Source organism: Pimephales promelas, chromosome 8 (assembly GCF_988280905.1).
Source record: "Pimephales promelas chromosome 8, fPimPro1.hap1.1, whole genome shotgun sequence".
Classification (NCBI taxonomy): Eukaryota; Metazoa; Chordata; class Actinopteri; order Cypriniformes; family Leuciscidae; genus Pimephales; species Pimephales promelas.
Genome location: NC_142776.1, coordinates 25,101,392 through 25,125,669, shown reverse-complemented (window position 1 = coordinate 25,125,669; position 24,278 = coordinate 25,101,392). Strand labels below are relative to the sequence as shown.

Sequence of the window (24,278 nt, the reverse complement as noted above, 5' to 3'; positions counted from 1 at the left end):
GAGCTCCTACATCTGTAGCCTTTTCCAACTCTAACTGCATTTGGATTTGCATTACAATGATGTCCAGAGAAACAGCCATTTAATGAAACCTCCAAATCTATATTCACGTGCATGTGAATGTTGAAATACTGAGATAAGCATAATTTGAATCAATAAACTGGAAAAAAATGTGTGTGTGTGTGTGTGTGTATATATATATATATATATATATATATATATATAGCAATTTAACTGTAACAAATTTACAGTAAAATCCTGGCAGTAAGTTAAACTCTCTCATATACAGTACTATACACACACACACACACACACACACACACACACACACACACACGCACACATTATATATTTCATATATAAAGTACATACAGGCAACAGGCAGCTTCTTTTAATTAAAAAATCATCACAAGAAAGAAGAGAAACAAATATTTGTATCTTTGTTTTTGATTATGACGTATGAGAAAACAAAAAAACATTTAATATATTTGAAGGCTATATTACAGTGATTGAATAAACTAAGTTTAAATGTAAATTAATTACAGTAAGATTTAACTTCATATTAAATTGTTTAACAGCACATTTATTGCTTTTGTAAATGTAATATAATGATAAGTGTGAAATTTTGCAGGTACAGTTAATGGCTAATGAAACTTTTATATTGTGAAAATTTAAGGGGAGAAGGGATGAAAATTAGCCAATCCGGCTAAATCTGGTCCTTGTATTATTGATGTATATTGTCCCTGGTTAAATAAACCAATGAACAAACAATAATCAATAAACAATTTAGGCCAGTTTATTTAGGCCACTGGCCTAATCCACCCTGTCCTCAACAGGCTTATACAATAAACAGAGCAGTACATAATTGATATTATGGCTGGGTGTGCTACGCACTGTACAACAAAATAATGGACAGGACATTCTTCTAGGCTCCTCGTGAAGTGAAGCCTGCTGGGGATAAAGTGTCTCTGTTACATCAGCAATAAGCCATTCAATAAAGAGTATCATGTTGCACATTCAGACCCCACAGGGAGACGTTTTTATTTTGAGCTCAACTGCCTCTGTGATGCTATATCAGCACACTGCCTCCCAAGGCCTTTGTGCTTAGTCCACATCAGATGAGAAGATCTTACAGTTCTTACATAATCACACATCAGCAGAACAGATGCGATGCTTTCAATACTTCCACAGATGAGGAAGCTGGGAAACACAACTTCTGTGTGAAATGTGTTTGAATATAAAAGCACTACTGTGTTGCATATTAACAGTACTACAGTGGCCCAAGTAAACCGCACATTAAATGCATGTTTTTTTTAGCATGTCTTTGAATTATTCGGAGAAATAGAAAATCAAGGTGAGGCTATAAAATAAATAAATAAAAACTACAGCTCAAACACTTTAAAGGGATACTCCACTTTTTTGGGAAAAAGGCTCATTTTACAACTCTCCTAGAGTTAAACAGTTGAGTTTTACCGTTTTCGAATCCATTCAGGCGATTTCCTGATATTTAGAAGAATATCAGTAACCAGAAAGTTTCTGGTCTCATAATCTCATAATTTTTACTAATATTCTTCTAAATATCAGAAAATCGGCTGAATGGATTTGAAAACGGTAAAACTCGACTGTTTAACTCTGGGGGAGTGGTAAAATGAGCCTATTTCCAAAAAAAAGTGGAGTATCCCTTTAAGAAATGTATTTCATAAAAAGTTTGTTATAGGTTTAAAATGATCCCACACAAAATGTTCATCTTAAGCAACATTTTCAGACATTTTACAATCCAACTTTCAACTGATTTCAACCCAGCTGGATTGTCATTGCAAGTAGGATAAAAAAAAGAGTGGGAAAGCAATAGAATAAAAGAGAGAGAAACCCCTGGTGAGAGAAAATACCGGTAGGCTTTATAGGTTGTCAGAAATAGATACTAAGTGGCTGTGCATGAAACTCATGGGTCAAATCTTTTTGACCTTTGGCACTGAGGTGAAAACCTCTGAGCAGAGTAATGGTCATTTGGTCATATCCATGCTATTGGTGTGTGTGTGTGTGTGTCTGAGGACAGCAGGTATGAAACAGACAGCTGGTCTAAGCTAAGGGCTGTATGCCAGTCTGCCAGATATGACCTCATGGCCTCGCTCCATAACCAGGATGAGATGTGCATATAAATTCCCCTGAATGTATACCCATCATTTTCTACATGTTAGGTTTTATTTATCCTCTAGTCTATACAAATTTACACATTTTTGTTTTTTTAACTAACTAAAAAAACAAACAAAATCAAAATAAAGTAAGCAAAGAAAATACATTCATCTTAAATAAGTTTTTTTTTTTTTTTAACATTTGAGCATATGAAAGGTGAGTAGTTTTACTACAACCATGGAATCATGTCTAAAAAACTATGGAAGTGCAACTGGTTCTTTTTGGTGTTTTAACTTTTTTTTGACTGATCGACATTTAATATACTTATTTCCCTAAGGTATAACCAAAATATGATATCAACAATTTATAAAAAGAAAAAAGTAATCAATACCAAATACTCAACCAGCATAAAAACCAGTATTACTACTCCTTTGAGAGCAAATTTCATTATCCATGCTCCTTCACTAGGGGTCAGGGAAATATATACAGACCACACTTGAGGATATATGCACGCGTATATGTGTTTGTGTATGGGTGTTTATGAGGTTGTGTGAGCGAGGTCTCAGGGGCTCTATGTGTGCATGCATGCGTGTGTGAGGCTGATATGTCATTGTGTGCCTGCTTCCATCTTGCCACCCTGACCAATACGATCCCTCGGCTGCCTATAAACCTTTACCCCCTTGAGAGAAAAGGTGAGGAAGCTATTTTATTGAAATGTGAACAGAAATTAGAGCTGTTTCTACACATCTCAGCTCAGGACAATATCAGGGCTCATTTCACATCTTCACACGGGCTAACCTTGACCCCCTGCTCTAAGGGATTGCTAAAGGCCCATAATGTCACGCCATTATTCTCTGCGGGCTAGAGTGAGATGATATCGGCGACAGTGCAGATGACCTGATAAACTGCGCTGCACACACTGCTCAACCACATAAAAGCCATAAAACCCCAGCCCGAGGCTGAGCCTCATAAATCACGCCACATTAGGGCCTCAGTCACAGTGGACAAAGTCTCCGCTTCTCATTACGCGATGCTGATCTGAAGTTTGCGTGCCAATCTTGCTAGTTTGTCTTTTATCTCTTCCCTCTCTTGCCCCCCTGCCTCTCAGGTAACACATGTATGTCACGGCAAACATCTTTTGACAGCTTGCTCCCATCTCACCCTTCATCTCTTCACATGCCAGTTTCTGACACGCTCACGTGATGATGTCAAACCTAAGGCTCATGGGTTTTAAGGCAACTTCCTGTCATTTATATTTCAGGCTTCAGTGTTATTCTATGTAAGCTACTACAGGCCAGGCTTATTATTGCTAACTAAAACGGAATTATGCTAAAATCTAACTTTTGCTTTGTGTTTAAAGGAATTCCAAATTTTCCCAGCAGTTATTAAAATATAATGCAACAAAGTTAACTTGTTGAAACATAAAAGAGTATGTATTTTATGTTTTCCCCCAGTGAGTACGGGAAATTCAAACCGAATCTATACTCAATTTGAGCTTGACACCTTTGCACTTATCTCTGAAGTCTCTCTCTCTCTTTCTCTTTCTCCCATTTTCTCGATCATCCACACATTCCCAGTGGAAAAGAGTTATACAAGGCCTTATACTTCAAAAGGCAGAGCTAAAACTGGAAGCGAGGCAAAACCAACAGATGCAACAAATATAAGCATTAGAGTTGACACATGCTGATGAAACTGACTGGAAACACCCTGAAAGCCGCAGATGGCTTGGAAATTTGGAATGGAGCATACACCCTCATTTATGACTGACCGAAAGGCTTGGAGTATTTTTATTTTATTTTATTTATTAAATCTAATAACACATGCATGGATACAATTACAATAAAGTACCATGGTATTAGCTTATATTCTGACGATTTTATTTGCAAAGCCATTTTATTTTAAATCTCCCAATACAAATATATTATAATATATTATAAATTATAATAATATAAATAGTTATATATATGTATATAATTATAATTATGTATATAATTATAAAATTATAAATAGTTATTAAACCTTTACAGAAATGGAGGACTGATGGCATTTAATGCAAAACATTACAGATTGTTTTGTAATTATCAACCAAAAACCTAATGTATGTTGGTCAGTCAGATCAATTTACCTAGCAGACCAGTTAAAAAAGTTATTAAAAAATAATTTCACAACAAAATGTCAAATGTTTAAGTTAGTTTACAAGATATTAAATGCATGTAAGTGATAAAAATGGTAAAATATAGCACTATAAGATAGTAGGCCCTATTTTAACGATATGAAATGCAAGTATCAAGCGCAAAACTCAAGTAACTTTGTGGGCGGGTCTTGGGCGCTGTTGCTATTTTACTGGCGGGATAAATGACTCTTGCGCCCGACGCAAGTTTAAAAGGGGTTGGTATAAAATAGCTTTATTATTCAAAGGTGTGGTTTGGGCATAACATGAAATAAACCAATGAGAGCATCATCCAATATACCCTTTAACAGCAGGTGCGCATGTTCAACACATTCTCATCCTTTAACGTCATATAGAACGCTATATGCAAAAACGGCGCTATACTACGCACATGGCACTCGTTATCGTTAATATAACACGCGCTGTGAGGGCTAAGTTTAGGTTTGGGGTAGGGTCTGCGTGTCATATTCACGCTAAAGGATTTATGACGTCTTGGGTTTGTGTGTTATATTAACGATAAAGGGTGCCATGTGCGTAGTATAGCGCCGTTTTTGCATATAGCGTTCTATATGACGTTAAAGGATGAAAACGGGCTGGCATGTTGCATGGCAGATTGTTATTATTATGGCGATTTTACGAGGCACGCACCAGGAGCGGTTCACAGCCAAGGAGAACAACGTTCTTGTCAGGGCAGTGAAAGACAGAGAAGTGACGTTGTATGGGTATGGGAGAAACCCACCCAAATCAGCGTCGGTTAAACAAACGTGGGTGGGGGAAAAAAAAAAAGATTTTTTTTACATCTTCATGGACACCACAATAATTTCCCTCATGTTAATATTTTTTCCTTGTTATAATGTACTATTTCCAAATATAAAAAAAAAACTGATGCATCTGTGTTGATGAGAGAATCAAAGTGTATGCCCTGCTACATTATGGCCAAGCATGCGCCCTTAAAATAGCATTATGAACAATGCGCCACTGACTTTAGACTAGGTTTTTTTTTTTTCTGGTCAGTGGCGCAATTGTTTTCTTGAACTGCAAAATAGCACTAGCGAATTTTTGCGCCAAAAAACACGCCTCCTTTTTGCGCCGACCCGCCCAGGGAGTGCAAGTTTATTTCCTAGTTTATGATACATGTGTCAGTGTACAAAGTCATTTGCGCCGGGTGCAAAATAGGGCCCAGTGAATTTCTCAGACTATACAAAAAGTGCCTAGTATGTCCATTATAGTGGAATACACTACACGTATATATATATATATATATATATATATATATATATATATATATATATAATCATAGTCTCAACACAAAAGACATTTGATTGGGGACAATAATCACTATGTCCCTTGCATCCCCAAAATCATAATTTCCTCAGGCACAGAGAATTCTCTTTGCCAAGTTGAAACCAGGATGTTTTTTCTCATTTATTTTCAGCCAATTCCCTTTGTTGGCAAAGTGCCAGTGTATCTGCATATGACATTTATGCATGTGTGTGAGTAATTTGTTATATTAATTGGTCCGGATTGTCTCTCCAACTCTGCCCCTCAAGAGACAGCAAGACACAGAGAAAATAAAAAAAAAAGAGGAGGGGGAGATGAGGGGAGAGAAAAAGTCAAGGTCGAATAGCTGTGTGTTAGGATTTATATGCTTTTTATGGTGGCATAAATTCTTCAGTGACATGCACTTACTCACATTCGCAAATGCACAAACACACGCTTACTCTTTTCATGCACTACTGTCCACTGGGCCTTTTCTAAGTCGGTATGCGCAGTTGTTCGCAACCAGAATGTTAGGAAATCGTTTCTTTCTGTAATTCTGACCGAATAAACCCACGTGCGTACAGCATATGATGTCATGGCTGAGCAAACACATAATTGGATGAGAGGCAATGAAGTAAGCAGTAAGCTGACGACTGCGGAAGCAATGTAAATTCTTAGTTCATTAAGTGCGCACACAACATTTCAACGTAACCATACTCAATCGAATCAAGTACGTACATGCTAAGCAGTCTGCATGGTAATGAGCTTTGCATTTCTAAAAGAGACAAACCCTGACGTTGCCCTAACACTAATACTGACCTGGGGTCAGTCACCGTTTACACAGTCAGTTCTTTAATCAGCAGACTCACTGGTTTTATCCATTCCTAACAATGTGTATACCTAACACACATATTGCATTTTTTAGAGAAACTTTTTTATGGAAAACCTCTCATTCACAACCACATTTATGAGAGGAGCTAAGCGGGCAGAGAAAAGTTCATGTGTGTGTAAGCAAGATACATAAGGAGAATCACTGCCTCAGAATAACAGAAAGAACTATCAGGCCACTGTAAAATGATTTGTTTTGCATGAAAACAAAGTTATTGTTATTAAAATCATCTGCTCATTTAAAAAAAAAAAAAGACTTGGTGGTGGAGAAAAACACATGAAACCGACCTAGGGGGAAATAAGAACGGCTAATTCACAGCTACCGATAACAAGACAAACATAAACAGTAAAGTATTTGTGCCCTTGGCAGTGTTGTACCAGGAAGTATGTTCTAGGGTTCTCATAAAGTGATGGTGAACAACTGCACCCTGTGTAGTGCAGTGCCAAAAAGTGTTCTCATCCAAAAAAATGTGTGTAAAATAAACATTTAAATGGAAATTTAGGCTATTTTGAACTAGCAGTAAGTGCATTTTCCCCGTTCAAATGAGGCATTCATGCAGATGTACTAGATACATATTTCTCTTTTGCAGTATAGCAAACTAGATACATAATTTTTGCAGTATAGCACTTTAAAAATGTAAAAATGTCTCTTTTGTCTGTGTTGGATGGTTAGTTAGTGTAGAACATGACAGTGTCAGGATTTTTATCTTTGTGTAGAAGTTATTCCATCATTCCTAATGTGTGTAAAATATTAGATGGACAGTAATGAGTCTCCTGGCTTCATGCCTGTTCTTTCCACACTGGCCATTTCATATCAAATATTTGAGTAAGATTAGGTGGCATATCGCCAGAGGAAATGATTCACAATGTGTGATTGTGCGTGTGTCTATGGGGGCTTACTTTGCAAAACTTTAGGGAGCAATTTATCCTCAGATGTTAGCTATCTGATACAACCTTCCCTGGGGATATTCAGGGGGAAAAAAACAATTAATAAATAAAGCAATTTTTCTGTTTTTTACAGTGCAAATGTGCAAAGAATCTAGTACAACGTCACACATCAGCTGTGACTAATTTTTTCTCCGGATCACCTTATCAACAGCAGGGAAACTAGCTAAACAGCTTAAGATTGGCCACGTCATATTAATCAGTGCTTGATTTGCCCTGTGCTAAGGGAAGGCAGGGGATCCTTTAAGGAAGATTAATGTGTTTTAGAGTGCAACTGAGGCAACCTTAATGAGATTGCTATCTCTTTAATGAAGAAATGGTGTAATCAGAGAGAGAGAGAGAGAGAGAGAGAGAGAGAGAGAGAGAGAGAGAGAGAGAGAGAGAGAGAGAGAGAGAGAGAAAGCCAGGGAATGAGAGAGAGAGAAAGGGGGGTAGAGAGGGCATCTTAAAGGATTACTTCACCTCTGGAAAGATGAATGTGTATTTAAAATGGGTCATTTATGTAGAAGAAATGTGAAATTATTTTTGAATTTGGAGCTTTCTAGACTGAGAAAAGCCAGAAAATGTATTTTTGGCTTATGTGGATGAAAAACAACAACTCCCAGAATGCACTTGCTTTGCTGACCTAGGAGGCCACGCCTACCGGTAACAGAGCGCAGTAGTTAAACAACAAGTCTAGGCTACTATGGGCTATATGCACGCACAAGTTACGCATTTGACGCAAGGATGCTCGTCAGTTTCCGGTTGGGGAGATTAAAGCGGAGGAAAACCAGGGAAAATGGGATTACTGCAGAGTCTTTAATATTTACTGTCCTCCCATCTTTGAAACGAAACTTTCATATGTTTAGATGTATTTTTATATATAGTTATGTTTATAAAATATAATGTTAAAAAGAAGCATAAACACAACGAGGGGTGTCTGTTTTATCTGTTTTTGTGACTAACGTTTCTTTAGTATAACCATGGAGTATAAAATTCAATTTATATTCTCGGTATTGCATTGGATGTTTTAGCTTACCTCAAGGGCATCCAAGATGTAGGTGTCTTTGTTTCCACAGTATTTTCAATTTTGACATTTTTCAGTCAAACCGTTGTTGTCTATCAGTCATACACTGGAGGCTAAGGGGGTCCACCAAAAAGCATGCACAGAGAAGTCAAAATTAAACATGATTTAATGACTCGTAAATGTAAGTACACATTTATGGCCTAAGACACGAAACGAGCGTTTTTTGTGCAAAAACGAACAGTATTTATATCGTTTTTACCTTGTGTAATCACAGTGACGTCCAAGTGATCTGAATCAGTTGTTCAATGTCCAACTGAACCAAACTGAATCAATTCAATGTTACGCCGGAAGTGATTGCTTGCGTGTGACGTCAGATTTCAGAAGTTTTACCTTTTACTAAACGTATTATCGAAATCGTCTTCCATTGCGGTTTCCCGTATATATAAATATGTTTAGTGAAAGGTAAAACTTCCGAAATCTCTGTATAAACAAAGAGTGACGTAGGCGCGCAAGCGATCAGTTCCGGCGCATGCGCAGACCGAAGCGCCTGTGCCGTCAGATCATTTTGTCATGGCTATGATTACAAGAGGTAAAAACGATATAAATACTGTTCGTTTTCTCACACAAACAGCTCGTTTCGTGTCTTAGGTCATCAATGTGTACTTACATTTACGAGTCATTAAATCATGTTTAATTTTGACTTCGCTCAGCATGCTTTTTGGTGGACCACCTTAGCCTCCAGTGTATAACTGATGTCAAAATGTCAAAATTGAAAATACTGTGGAAACAAAGACACCTACATCTTGGATGGCCTTGAGGTAAGCTAAAACATATAAAAAAATAATTTCAAAGTGAACTATCCCTTTAAGCATCAAAGCTTAAAGAATCAGTCCACGGTGTATGAGGACTTGACGCTAATACCACATGAAATATAGAGTTATTTTATAAGTAATCCATTATAAAATATCTCATCTATTCCTATGTTAACTGCCTACTCTTAAGACTTCAGCTCTATGACTGCCCATAATGACCAGGCTTGAGGCTTGTATGACCAAGCAGAATGCCAAATTTGAGCTTGTGCTTGCAAATGACCCTAGATGGATGAAGAAAGAGCAAGGAAAAAAAAAGGGCTGCGGAACAAAGGCCACAGAGTGAGCAGCTCAAAGATTATTACATGGTACATTGAAGCATGTGATTGTGTGCAGCTGAGAGGCTGCGGAAGAAAGCACTGGTCATTTTCACAGGGTCATCTGGGACACCGGGTCAGCCAGTGGGGAATTCCATGAGGCTGCAACATGACCTCAAGAGAGAACGTGTGCATGTGTGCTCGTGTATATATGGAGGTTAAAGTCAGTGCTTGAGGGCATGACCGAGAACAGCTTTGAGTGATGGGAAACGAAAGCCATAGGAGGGACAGAGAAACATATAGTCAGAAAGAGAGACAGATATAGATTGGACTTTTCAGCACAACATCAATGAGCACTCCCTCGGCCAAAACAAAGACATTTTATTTATTTTTATATTTATTTAAATGTGTAAACTTAGCACATTACTAAATGAGAAAAAAATGAAAGAGCTGGTAAGAAGGTGGTTGAGTAAAAAACAAAAGCAACTCAGTCGATCTGTTTAGTATACACAACTCTAAGTTGTAATAATCCTCAATGGGGACCCTTTAGGCCTTTACAATTTCCTAACATTATTTAATTAATTAGTTAACATGAAATAACTATGAAAAATACTTCCAAAGCATTTTTTCCTAGTTCATGTTAATTTCAACATTTACTAATACATAGTAATTGTATTTAAAATATTTTTAATGGACCTGAGCTGACATGAAGTAACATTGAACTAATGTTAACAAAGATGAATAAATATTGTGAGAAATATATTACTCATGTTAGCAGTGTTGGGGAGTAGTTAACTACAAGTAGCGACACTACTAACTTAACTACATTTTTCAGTAGCTTGGCTCAGTTGCTTTTTAAACAGTGTAGCTTTTCCAGTAGCTAACTACTTTTTGCAGCAAGTAGCGGTGTAGCGCGAGCAAAAGCTACATTGCGTTTGTCGAGCCTGCGCGAATCAGCCCGATGCAAGGATATTCTTCATCTTGTTAGATTACAAACTCATTTTTTGCCATTACCGCCACCTGTTGTTTAATCACGCGTCTTGCGGCTAACGGTTCACTGACGTAAAGAAGTGGATTGACAGTGACACACCCATATTATGATTATGATGGAGCCAGAGGTGACGGCAGACTTGGATGATGGAGAAACAACTAAAGTTAATTACCCATGGCCTTATTTGTCCAAGTTCAATCGGTATTTTTGAGAAAATGTTCTAAATGCAATTTATGTTGAATGTATATTTAGTTCTTGCAATGTTGTAGGCTATTTGTTGCAATTTTGCACTTTTGGCAAACAGTCTGCGATATTTGAGTGTTGTGTGTAATAAAACAATACTCTATGAAATCATAATTGTATTGCATTGTTTTAAACACTAAATATTTTAATTAAAACATTCATCAGACACTTATTCAGTTATTTATAATATATAATTTATAGCATGTTATAATAATAATATGTAATATAATATTTATAATATGTTGTTCAAAAAGCAAAAGTAGTTTCAACGTAGCTAGCTATTTTTTGATAGTAACTTGTAGTGTAGCTAGCTACTTTTCCAAAAGGGTAACTTGACTGTAGTTTAACTACTTTAACGTACGAGTAGCTTGTAGCTTGTAGCTTGTCAAACTACAGTTTCAGAGTAGCTTCCCCAACACTGCATGTTAGTTAATCTTAGTTAATGCATTCGTAAACTAACCTTAAAGTGTTACCTCAATTTTGAATCACACTGATATAAATTTAATGAATACATTGTTCAATATTAAATGAAATGCACATTTATTTTATTAATGCAACAATATTACATGTCTGGCTGATAACTATTATGTCATGGTCTATAACCAATAAATGGCCTAAAATAAAATTATGTCCAACTTTGCCTAAATAAATTACAAATAAAACACTAAACTTTTAAAGTGAATAACCTCATCACTGGTTTATTTATTTCATCCTTGGCTTGTTTTGCCATATACAGCAATAACATTTTACAATATTCCTGTTTTTACTGTATGTTCGATCAAATAAATGCAGCTTTGGTGAGCAAGAACAGTACTGTGCATTATAAAATGCATTATGTACACGTTAAAAATACTCAAAAAGTTGCATTTCTTCTGTTGTTTCTCCATAAGAAAAAATAACAGAAGTCTCCGACAATGACAGAAACAAACTTGAGTGTGGACGTGACCTTTCCTAAACTGTATTCGTCATACTCTCTTCCTTGAATTTGCCTACTTTCCGTTTCTTTTCCTCCCTCACTTTCACTCCAGAGCTCATGCTAACAGTCACAGTGAATCCATCAACATTTGACAAGTGCAGCCATCCAAGAGAGAGTGAGCCTGACGTGGCCCCCAAAAGATTGCTCTTTAAACGCAATGTTTTGCCAACAAACTTTACCAAGCTGGAACACATTAAGGCCAAACTGGAGAGCTGGAGGCACAGGAGGAGTCAGTTGTTTGCTAAAGCACTCCAAGTCCATTACTGCCTGCCTCCAAAAAGAAGTCATACATAAGTTGATGGGTTATGATGTGAATAGATGTGTTCTAACCTTTTTATTTTTGCTCTGGTTGCTCTTTTGCATTTTACATAAAATCTAATTTTGAGCAGTGAAGAGGTTCACTCTGCTCATAGGCCATCCATCTAGCCTTCTGTGCCTTCTGACCCCTGTTAATGTAGCCTTTAGTCATAGAGATGATGAAACCATTAGAAAGGAGAGTCTGAGCTTTGTAGTCTCTGCAGATTCTGAGTTTATTTATCCACAAAAAATCTAAAAGGATGCTCGAGGGCTAGTAGTACTGGGCATGTGAAATAAAAATGTTTATTGTTTTTAATATTTCAATTTCAAACAGAATGTTATTATACTACCATTCAAAAGGTATAAGAAAAGAAAGTAATAGGCCATTTGTATTCATCAAATACCCATTATGTTGTAATATCAATAAATAAATGCTGTTCTTTTAAAAATATCATGGTTTCAACAAAAATATTAAGCAGCACAGCTGTTTTCAACAGTGATAATAATAGAAATGTTTTTGAGCATCTATTCAGCATGTTAGAATGATTTCTGAAGGATCATGACTAAAGTAATGGCTGCTGATAATTCAGCTTTACCAGGACTACATTTTTTTTTCAATATATTATAATAGAAAATTATTAGACAACAGACATTCAACTGACTATAAGTAACTTGGCAACAACAAGTCCACATACACCCAACACCAAACCATAACCTAACAGTCTACTGACAGTCTGCTACAGAAGAGTTAGTTGACATGTAGTTGAAAAGTTACATAGTTTATAGAATGTTCAAAGTGGACTATCAAAATAAGTGTAACCATAATATTTCATTATGTTACAGTTTTTATGTTTGTAAATGAATAAAATATGTAAATAAACACAGCCTTGGTGAAAACAAGACATGTCTTTCAAAATCATTACCGACCCCAAACTTTGAATGGTATTGTATATAACAATCAATCAAATTAAATCACTGAATATAGTTTAGGGGTAAAAGTCTGACCATGACTATTAGCTCTAAGTAACACTCAGCTTTGGCTTGCCACCCATATCATTACCCCCGTTTTGCCTTAGAGCTAAAGTTATGTCTCCACAACAGCAAGAGGTCACACCAGACCCATAAATATGTGTATGTGTCCATGGGTGGTCCATTTATTAGCTCCAAGTAATACCTCATCCCAAACTGAGCCTCTGTGTCAGAGATTTTGTTGAGCAAAGTTACCTCTTAAAATGAATTCTGACCAACAAACCAAAAAACATCCAAATAGTTTAATTCATATTTATTCTATTCCTTTATTACTGTATAAAAGGCTGATGTTAACCTCCCAGGATAGTCTACTCCAGAATATTTATAGACTTCCAATAGGTCTATATTCATTAAATCCTATTACAGGAAGTTCAATGACTGAAAGTCAATGTTTGGATTGTACTGTAAGGTTGAAAATCAACAATGACACTTGCTGTCCTGTTCCAACCCCCTTTTCCTTACCAGAAGGGCCATTTGGAATTCCTAAAGGCACAAGAAGTGCTGATAAATGATCAGGGCTCGTAGGCCAAGATGTGTACATCGGGGGTCTGTTTTTCATCACACGTATGTATGGCACATGTAGTATGGCAGGGCCGGAGGGGAAGATGTCTGCTGCTGATTGGTCAGTTTGAATGTCTCACTGTGGGTTCAAGCAAGGGATATAAGAAGACTGTATCTGTTGCTCTGCCTCTTCTTTTCTCTGGGCTTTTCTCTCTTTTCATTGTCTCTTCTTCTTGGGGGCTTTGCTCTTCCTGTACTTGAGCACAGCCTTCCATCTCCCTTTTTCTCCCTGGATTTTCTCTCTCTCTCCTATTTCCGTCGTTGGTATAAGTCACAGTGGTTGGTAATAGGGAAGAAATGTACAGTTTTACACTACCCTATCTCACGACCAATTCGTACGAATTCGTACGAGTGATTCAAAAGTGGCTAATTCGTACTAATTCATATGACCTCACTCGTACAAATTTGTACGATTTGTCTAAACCCACGTGACGGTTATGTTTAGGGGCGGGGTCAGGGGTAGGTCATTCGTACGAATTCATACGAATTGGCTAATTCGTAAAATATGTACGATTTAGCTAAATCGTACTAATTCGTACGAGTGAGGTCGTACAAATTGTTACGAATTAGCCACCTCGTAAAATTCGTACGAATTCCCGTGAGATCGGGTTGGTTTTACACCATCATACTGGTAACGTTTCTTTAGTCATTTGGCGATTCTGCAGCCTATAGTTTCACTGTAGTGAAACCACCCTCACAGCATAAGGAACATAAAGGGCATGTTGAGCCAGAAGATCCATAACAACAAAGTTTTAGTCAGGCCTGAGTGGAGTAAAGAAGCAGCAATCTAAGGCCCCGTCCACACTACTGCGTTTTCGTTTAAAAACGGAGAATTAAAACGAATACGATCTCCGTCCACACCAGCGTTTTATCTGGGTATTAGAAATGATCTCCGTCCACATTAAAACGACTGAAAACGCGGATCACGTGACCTTTCACCAACACTGGGCATGCGTGTGCCGGTGTAAACAGTGAATGACGAATCAGGGAAGGATACGTCATGACTGATAACACCCAATCATAGAGCTGAGCGGGAGCCTCTGCGTCATTGTTTATAAACACCTCCGTTTTGTCCCGTCCATACTAAAACGCCCACCGGAGATTCAAAACGCAAAACGGAGCTGCAGCGTTTCTAAACTTCTCCGTTTTAGGTCTTCGTTTTTCCCGTTTTAGTGTGGACGGGAGGTGCAAACGTAGCAAAAGGTCTCCGTTTTTAAACGAAAACGCAGTAGTGTGGATGGGGCCTAAGGGTGCAAGTATGAACATTTACTAAGCCCACATCAACTAATCACTTTTCTCAACCTCACTTTCACACACACACAATTTATTGCCCTACATCCACAGACAACACTACATCACAACTACTTCCAGATATGTCCATCCTCAAAGACATAAAAGCATGACTCTTTCTGAGCAAAATCTAAATTTAAATAATTCAAGAAAAATAAGAATCAATCACACAATTCCAAAGTTGAGTTACTAAAATGCAAGGTATACAAATAAAAGGTCATCCAAGAAAGCAAAAATCCAGAAGATAAAGGGAATGAGAACCTCTAATGGCCTACCTGGAGCAGCTTGTATCTCCACTAGGCCTCCAACCGTGATAAGTGCCTCAAGAATCTTCACATGGTGTTCTGGGTTTACATCCGCACTGGAGCGAGAGAGCGAGAAAGAGAGAGAGAGAGAGTGGGAGAGAGAGAGAAAGTAAATAAGAAAGTATATATTAGGGCTTTTCACACTTGAAATATTTAACCCTGGGTCATTCTAAACCCCGGGTAAACTGATTCCTGGGTTATCTTGCTTCATGTTTCACACTGCTCATAATATGTACCCGGGGGTTAACAATTTATCCCTGGGTATTCATTAGCTGACATTTCACATCGTACATTCCTAAACCCTGGGTTAACTTTCTTATTTGCATATTTGCGGGGTCAGTGTCATTGATTGGATGAACGCAGCATGTGACCTGTTTACATAAAAGCTCTAACATTGCTGCAAACTTATATTGCCGACTGTACTTTCAAGTTAACTGAATGGATACTTCAGTCTACAAAGGTAAGAGTGAAATGGTCTCTTCTTCACTCAAATTGTCAAGTTTCCTTTCAGCATTTGACATTTTTCCTTTACTGTTTATATACAATGTGTCACACCAGACCCATAAATATGTGTATGTGTCCATGGGTGGTGCAATATGAGCCCGCAGTTGGTTGTCTGTTGCTAAACGTCTAGGTTTAACATTCTAACACCACAACGCATTCTCATCCTTTAACGTCATATAGAACGCTATATGACAAAACGGCGCTATACTACGCACATGGCACCCGTTATCGTTAATATAACACGCGCTGTAAGGGCTAAGTTTAGGTGTGGGGTAGGGTGTGTGTGTCATATTCACGCTAAAGGATTTATAACGTCTTGGGTTCGCGTGTTATATTAACGATAAAGGGTGCCATGTGCGTAGTATAGCGCCGTTTTTGCATATAGCGTTCTATATGACGTTAAAGGATGAGAACAGGCTGAACACCACATCATTTCACACTGTACAAGTTTGGCACAGCAATGCGGGGTTAACACTGAAAAAGTGTTAACTTTTAACCTGCTTCGATGGCCCAGTGGATAAGACACATGCCTTTGGTGTGAGAGACCTGGGTTCGAATCCACTGCGAGACACCAATGCGTCCCTGAGCAAGACACTTAACCCTTAGTTGCTCCAGAGGCGTGTGACCTCTGACATATATAGCAATTATAAGTGGCTTTGGATAAAAGCGTCAGCTAAGTGAATAAACGTAAATGTAAATAACAAGTGTGGAACGTTCCTTTACCCAGGGTAAAAATCGGTATTTAGGACGACGATAACCTGGGGTTAAGCACAGTGTGAAAAGCCCTATTGCCATGTTAAGGTTAAAAGTGTTGTTAAACCTAAACAAATGCTCTGATATACAACTAAGTCATGAAACATGGAAAGGTCAGATCAAAAACAAGTGAAACTTAAATCCAGAACCAAGTCAGTCATAATCGCTCACACACATAGGTCATGTAATAAGATGCAGCAGCTGATCTACTTGGCGAACTGGTGAACTTTATTTACGGTGGGAACTCGATTGGATTTTTAGAGGAGAATGTTAATTTGCTTATGTATTCAGATGTAATCCAGGTCTTGTAATGCCTCAATGACCTCAGGTAGAGAGTGAAGCTAATGACAAACCAAAAATGATTGTTTGAGACATAATGGATTCTCTCTCCTTCTTCCACTTCCACATTCCCCCTCTCCCTTTGCCTGCCCCAGAGCCATAAGACAATTGACAGGCCGCTAACAGCAAGGAAAGTCCCACTGGAGTCTATTGGCAGAGGAACAAGAAAGCAGCTCACAATCGAATAAGAGCGAGGCGACTTAATGGACTACAATGTGCTGACTGAGTTATTCACTTGCACACTACTCGTTATTATGTGCACTGACTAAAGTCCTTCATTCAGGAGGACACTTCATAGACGGTGTGATGTCACCAGCTATTTAACGTTATACTAGCCAAAAAGTATCATGGGATTTGGACATGTACCATACCGATATCACAATGTCCATAAAAGAAAAGGCCATAGTAGATCAAAGTGGTATTTATTCGGTACCACTGTACTATGCACTTCCATTCAAAAGTTTAGAGTTAGTAAGACTTTTTTTATGTTTCTAAAAAAGAAGTTTCTCATGCTCACCAAGGCTGAATTTATCTGAACATAAATACAGTAAAAACAAAATGTTATAACATTATGTAGTATTATTACAATTCAAATTAAGTTTTCTATTTTTATAAATTTAAAATCTTTTTATATTCCTGTGATGGCGAAGCTGAATTTTTCAGCATTATTACTTCAGTCGCGATTTGGAACTCAAGAAAAATTAAAACATTTAAAACAAACAGTTGTGCTGCTAAATAATTTTGAGGAAATCCTTTCCCTCAGGATCCATTAATAAATACAGAGTTCAAAGGAACAGCATTTATTTGAAATAGAAATCTTTTGTAACAGTATTTACTGTCCCTTTTGATCAAAAGAATGTGTCCTTGCCAAATAAAAGTTCTACCATAATTAAATACAATATGGTTTTACCTAAGGATCCATGATTATAGACAACAACCATACTGATATAATTATTATTGTCATTATAATAATTACAGAATTACTATTGGCATACTTTTTGGAAGAATTATAGATTATTATTAATTACATATATGTGTGAAAAACAAACTCTAATTTATATTTTGAACAAACTGTACTCATAAAGTGAGTGAAAATATGTGACATCATTAAAACAAAATACACAGGAAAACATATGTAAATAGTACATTTTGATGTAAACGGAATACACATAAATTATTGCTGCAATCGTCACTATTCATACTTATTTAATTGCATCAAACATAATCATAATCTGATTATTTATGTAGTAATTAATTAAGCAGGATTAGTACAGAACACCCAACATCTACTGTATATTCGCTTTACCATGGTTTCTACACAGTAACTTTTAGGGGTCTCTATGGGGCCTCGGTAACCTCTTTTCCATAGTCAAGAATGACAGGGATCCAAATAATGCTTAATTTAACCTGTAGCATGAGGAAATAGGCAAACATCAGTTCCATTGTCAAAAATATCATCATGTATTATTATAGTCTGATTAGATAGGTTTGGTACATAATAACAGCCAGGTTACATAAATAATGAGTTATCAACATTCACTCCTGGTACTCTTCAAACGGCAAGTACAAGGTATTGAAACATAGTGCAACACATTTTAATAAGCATTCCCATCTGTTATATGTAATGTTCTGTCCCTCTCAGGAGATGTACTGGAGCTGCAGCCATTAAGAGCTGCCTTACAGTGGGCTGAGGAACAGATCAGAAATAACAGCTCCCTCATCTCTTTCTGCTCCACTTTAATTAAACTAGGGGAATAAAGATAGGCTTTGACATATGTTCAACTTGGCTTTCTGCTGAAACAAAGAACATGTATGGACATGCACGTGTAAAATGTGAGCATGTATGTCTTTGGTCATTTTTATAGTACCGTGTCTGTTTTTTTTTTGCCACAAGAGCAACCACAAAATTGAAGATGATAATACATTATTTTCCGGCCTCAAACCTTTTTCAATTGTAATGCAGCTAGCCCAGAAAAGTAATGACTTATCTCAGAGCCAAGTCAGTAATTAAAGTTCGATAATTTGTTATGAATACGTTTACACATAACACTCAAACAAATAAAGCCCCTTATTCTGGATATATACTACCATTCAATCGATTTTTTATTCAACTAAATCCAAATTTTTTTTTTTTTTTAAACTGACAGAAATACATGTTACAAAAATATTTCATATAAATGTTGTTACTTGAGCATTCTATTCATCATGGGATCCTCATTTAAATGCATGTCAAAAAAGCAGCAGCAAAACAGTTTTTGACATTGATGATAATAATAAGTATTGTGATATGGAAAATTGAAGTAACAGAACTGAAATCAGGTTTGCCATCATAGGAATATATAACATTTTTAAATAGAAACTTAAATTAAAATAGAAAACAATTGTAAATTGTAATAATATTTCACAATATTACTGTTTACTGTATTTTGATGAAATAAATACTGTCTTGGAATTACAGACTTCGTTCAAAAACATTTAAAACATATACCGACTCAAAACATTCAAGCGATAGTGTAGCTTAAAGACTTGTAGATTTCAGTTTACTACAAGTTATTGACAGTACCTGAAGTGGTTGTTTTTGAAGATGACCTCGCTGTAGGCCAGAGCCAGAAGCCTGGGGCTTGCCTGAGCTGCTCCCCGACTTTCAGCCACCTTGCTTAGGTGTCGGGTCAGATGAACCAGGAGCTGGTGGTTAGCCTGAGGCACACTGGGGGAGTCAAGGATTCTTTTCAGCTGCTGTCCACACTCCTCTATGCTTTGGGTCTCTGAAAGAATTGACAAGATGAATATTGATAAGTTATTTTCAGTACTTCAAAGTATATTATAAGCCTAAAGGGCAATTTTTAGTGCATTTTTTTTTTACCATATCATTCAAAAAACACAAACAAAACAAACAGCATACACAACATTCTGGCATCTTACAAGTTTAAAAGACTTACAACAGTTGAAACAAAATAATGCCTATACTGTTTGCTTTTAAATTTAGGCATACTATAACGAATAGAAAAGGAAGCATTGGAACATCTTACTATCTTGGTTGACATGGACACTCGATAAGTTTGGATGATTAACATTTACATCACCATACCAACAGTATGTAGAAAAGCCAAGTACAGATTCAATATAAGATTTATTGCACATGGTCATAAGAGTCATACTGATATTAAGTAGATTAAGTAGAGAGCCTCCGAAGACAGTGTAACCTGGCCTTTCTTTCATACTGCTTCACTATAAGTATTGAAACACAACTTTTTTCAATGAAAAGTCCAAGATACATATAACTCCCAGCCCATTCCACCATTTGACCTTTCACTCTAGTTGGTTGAGGAGCCAAACTTTTTTTTTTTTTTTTACGTTTCCTTGCAAAAAGGCACTGTCACACCATGTCATAAAATCCTTCACCAGTCCATCAAAAGCTATTCAAAGGTATCAGTGCATTTGAATCTCAAATATTTTGGGAGTAAGGCTATATTAATGTTTCTTTTTCTGATTCCATTTGAAGATTCCCTTTCAATAAATAATTTCTTCAAGAAAAGGGAGGGATTTCAAGTGCTGATGTGATTAGAATTAGATTATGCCAATGTAATAATAATAATAATTTAATAATTCAAATACTTTTAAGTAATCCTGGGGCCTCCTTGGAAGATTGCTGAGCCCCCCTAGCGGACCCCGGTCCCCTGGTTGACCACTTTTATAGAGGTATTCAAATGGTTATGATCTGATAGCACCAAAACAAACCAAAGCCCTTACTGAAAATCTTGATCTGTGATGGGAAAGGCAGCAGACAGAGAACAGAACGAATTCTGGTAAATTATTTACAATAACATAAAATATTTGAGATTGAAATGCACTAATCCGTTTGAACAGTCGTCACTGCATGAGATGATGCAGTAACAAAATCTACCAGCAGGGAGAAACAGGCTAATCATCCTGTGTTTCTAATAATATAGGTGGAACTCAAACAGCACCAAAGGACATTATAGGGCACATAAAAACACAAAACCCATGTCCTGGGACTGAAAAGTCAGCTAAGCAGGAGTTAAAGTGCTAGCCAAACATTGCCCTCGAGTATATTGTCTATGAGCGCCCACAAGGACAATGCAGTTGTTTCGACAGCTTCCAACATATTGATGAGCTCCTTTGAGATGGGGTTTCCCACAGCAAAGAGGCTAGCATCTGTGATTCAGGCTTATTTAAGCTAAAGTGGACCCTGGTGGCACACCAAAGATATGAACATTTCATCCCCAAGTCCCTCACACTCAATGAATATTTGTCTTCATCAGCCAAAGGAACAGGTATCTGGATATCAATACAAAAACATAAGCCAGTCTAGAAAGAAATAAGGGGGAATTCACTAAGAATAAAATGATGATACCTCGGCTATTCATAATACATGCCTGGCAATAACTCTTGTCACAATCATTTGACAAATAACTGCCACCATGACTGAGAGAAAAGGTACACTACATCTCTTTTAAACAAAATTTTCTTTACTACCTGCTTACATGCAATGTTCAAATACTCCAAACATGAAGGAATTGAATTTATAGAGATGCAATACGTGATATGTTGATTCTAAGCCACGTATTCTATTATGAATGACATGAACTAACAATACAGCATTTGTCACCAAACAAATATAACATTTGATTTTAATCATGTATTGCTAAAGGATTAGTTCACTTTAAAAAAAAAAAAAAACTATGCTGATAATTTACACACCCCCATGTCATCCAAGATGTCCATATCTTTCTTTCTTCAGTCAAAAACAAATGAAGGTTTTTGATGAAAACATCACAGGATTTTTCTCCATATAATGGACTTCAATGGTCCCTAACCGTTTCAAGGTCCAAATGACAGTTTCAGTGCAGCTTTAAATGGCTTTAAACGACACCAGACGATGAATAAGGGTATCTAGCGAAATGATCAGTCATTTCAAAATAAATAAAAAAGTTTAAGTTTTATATGCACAAATGCTCGCCTTGCTCTGTTCTGTGATGCGCGTTTGTGACTCTCCTGTTCGAACTCGTTCATCAAAATGAACAAATCTTTTTTTCGAGTCATTTCAGTAGCACCTCATTGCAGTACACAAGATCCAGGGGACGGAGTAGGTTTAGGGATCAGGGCTAGGTTTAGGTATATATAAGGTGGGAGGAGTTGGATCTGGAGCCGACTCCTCCCTGTGGATTTCATGTCCAGCAGTGAGGACCATCTCAGTCGTTTCGTTCATTTTGTTCATTGAATGAACGAAATGACTTGAAAAAAGATTTGTTCATTTTGATGAACGAGCTCGAACAGTAGAGTTGAAACTGTTGGGGTCCATTGAAGTCCATTATATGGAGAAAAATCCTGTAATGTTTTCATCAAAAACCTTAATTTCTTTACGACTGAAGAAAGAAAGACATGGACATGTTGGATTACATTATCAGCAAAGTTTTTTTTTTTAAAGTGAACTAATCCTTTAATTCTTATTTCATGTTAACTAAAATAATTAACTAATGTTAACTTATGAAACCTTATTGTAAAGTTTTACCTATGATTATAAGCCACCAAAGTATATATGATGTATATGTAATAGATTTAATGATAAATATATTATGTTATAATGTTTAAATAAATAAAAGAAAAAAGCATTGTCAACTATAATTCTAAGCCAAAAACAAGTACATATTTTATGATTTTATTTTATATTACATTTAAATAAATACAAATGTATATGTTTAAATACATAAAACAAATGTTTTTTATATTTTTGTTTTTGTGCTCATTGACAACAAAAAAGTGTCATACAACAAATCACAACTAGTAAAAATCAACACATACATTGACTATAAATCATATTATTGTATAGTCAGTCAGCTTTATTTATCCTTAAGATGTACACATTATTTTCTCATTTCCCTTTCATTTTTGAAGTAATAGTAACAGTCATCATTCTATGTCAAGGGTGTCAGCTTGCAGATAGGCCAGTCCTGCAAAACATTCAGTAAATCACAACACATTCAATGATTACTGCCTAAAAGCTGCTTTCACACAGACTGAGTACCCTGCCAAATGTATTTCCTGCATGAATTATGACCATGAACAAAGCCATTAAGGTGTTGGCTGGTTAAGGCGCTTCTGCCATAGTGCTTATAGAAGATAAGTGCAGAGAGGCCAAAGGTTATGAGCAGTGGGTGGCAGGTGGCAGGGGGTCGAGTGATGAATGTCTGACAATCTGCCGATCAGAAAACGGGTCATTACTTTGACCTTGGCCTGGGCCTGGGACTCACTGACCATTGATACAAGAGGGCTTCTATCGGCAAGTTATATGCATGCACTCAGTAATACATGCACAGACACAGACACCCATGCCCCCCAATCTGGAGCCGGACGGTCCCACACCGTGCTGCCTCCTGGAGATTACCAATAGAGACTGACCCCTGTTCAATAAAGGCCAGCGTCATGGGCTGTAGGCCACGGCTGGGAACTTGGCCGAGTCCATCTGGACTCAGCACGACACAACCGAGGGAAGGGGAGCCCTGCAGACAGCCAATCACATTCCTGGAAGAGGGCACACTGGCTACTGGCCAGCCAGATTGGAACCAGTGCTGAAGGCATGAGAGATACCACTGAGTAATGTTCTTAAAATGAGACTTAGACACTCAACGGTACTTAAAAACACTAAATGGTGTCAGATCTAGCCGAAAAAGGACCTTTTGCACTTTTCTTCTACTAAGTAAAATTGTCATGCTTTAGGAAGCAATACTTTGCTGTTTCATGTTATATTTAAAGCTTGAAATGAATTGTATTTTTCTACCCTTAAGTCATGCATCATGAAACTCATGGAGCTTTGGATAACATGGTATTTAAAAAATGGATGGATCTTGAATTGGTTTGTTGATTAAATCACGGATATCAAACAAAAGCATGCCTGATTTCACAATTAAATGGATTGTATCCAGGAAAGAGGGAGGTAGGATTTGGCATTGTTAATAGCACCCCATGACAAAGGGACTTTCCAGAAAAGCTTATTTGCCATAATAGCCCATTGATTTTTTTAGAATGGTTAATACAAAAATGCTGAATATGCCATATGGCAAATCCTACAGAGACTTAGCATTATAAGATTTGAAGACACACTGACCCGATACAAAATGTATTAATGTCCCAAGTACATTATAGTGAGTCATTGTCTTGATTTTTGTTCACTGCATCACTAAACACACACACACACACACACACACACACACACACACACACACATATATATATATATATATATATATATATATATTTAAAATTAGTTAGTATGATGTAATATTTCACTTGAGATTTTGCAATTTGTTTAAGTAACTCACATAACAGCGCCAGTATATCTGAAGACGGAAAATGTAACTACTAGGTGTATAAAACAATCAATCAAACATGTTACTATTGCATAATCTAAATGGAACTAATTAAACTGCAATTCGACTTTCCACTC

General features: G+C 36.9%; 1 protein-coding gene across 1 annotated transcript in view; it reads right to left on the bottom strand.

Moving 5' to 3' along the window:
- The window catches only part of pik3r3b (phosphoinositide-3-kinase, regulatory subunit 3b (gamma)), a 171,961-nt gene that overhangs the window by 58,721 nt on the left and 88,962 nt on the right, over positions 1-24,278 (bottom strand). Inside the window, exons 6-7 of the mRNA XM_039647714.2 lie at positions 19,377-19,578; positions 15,188-15,273 (exon numbers count right to left, since the gene is read on the bottom strand). Coding sequence (XP_039503648.2) covers positions 15,188-15,273; positions 19,377-19,578 — 288 coding nt within the window. The remainder of the gene's footprint in view (positions 1-15,187; positions 15,274-19,376; positions 19,579-24,278) is intronic.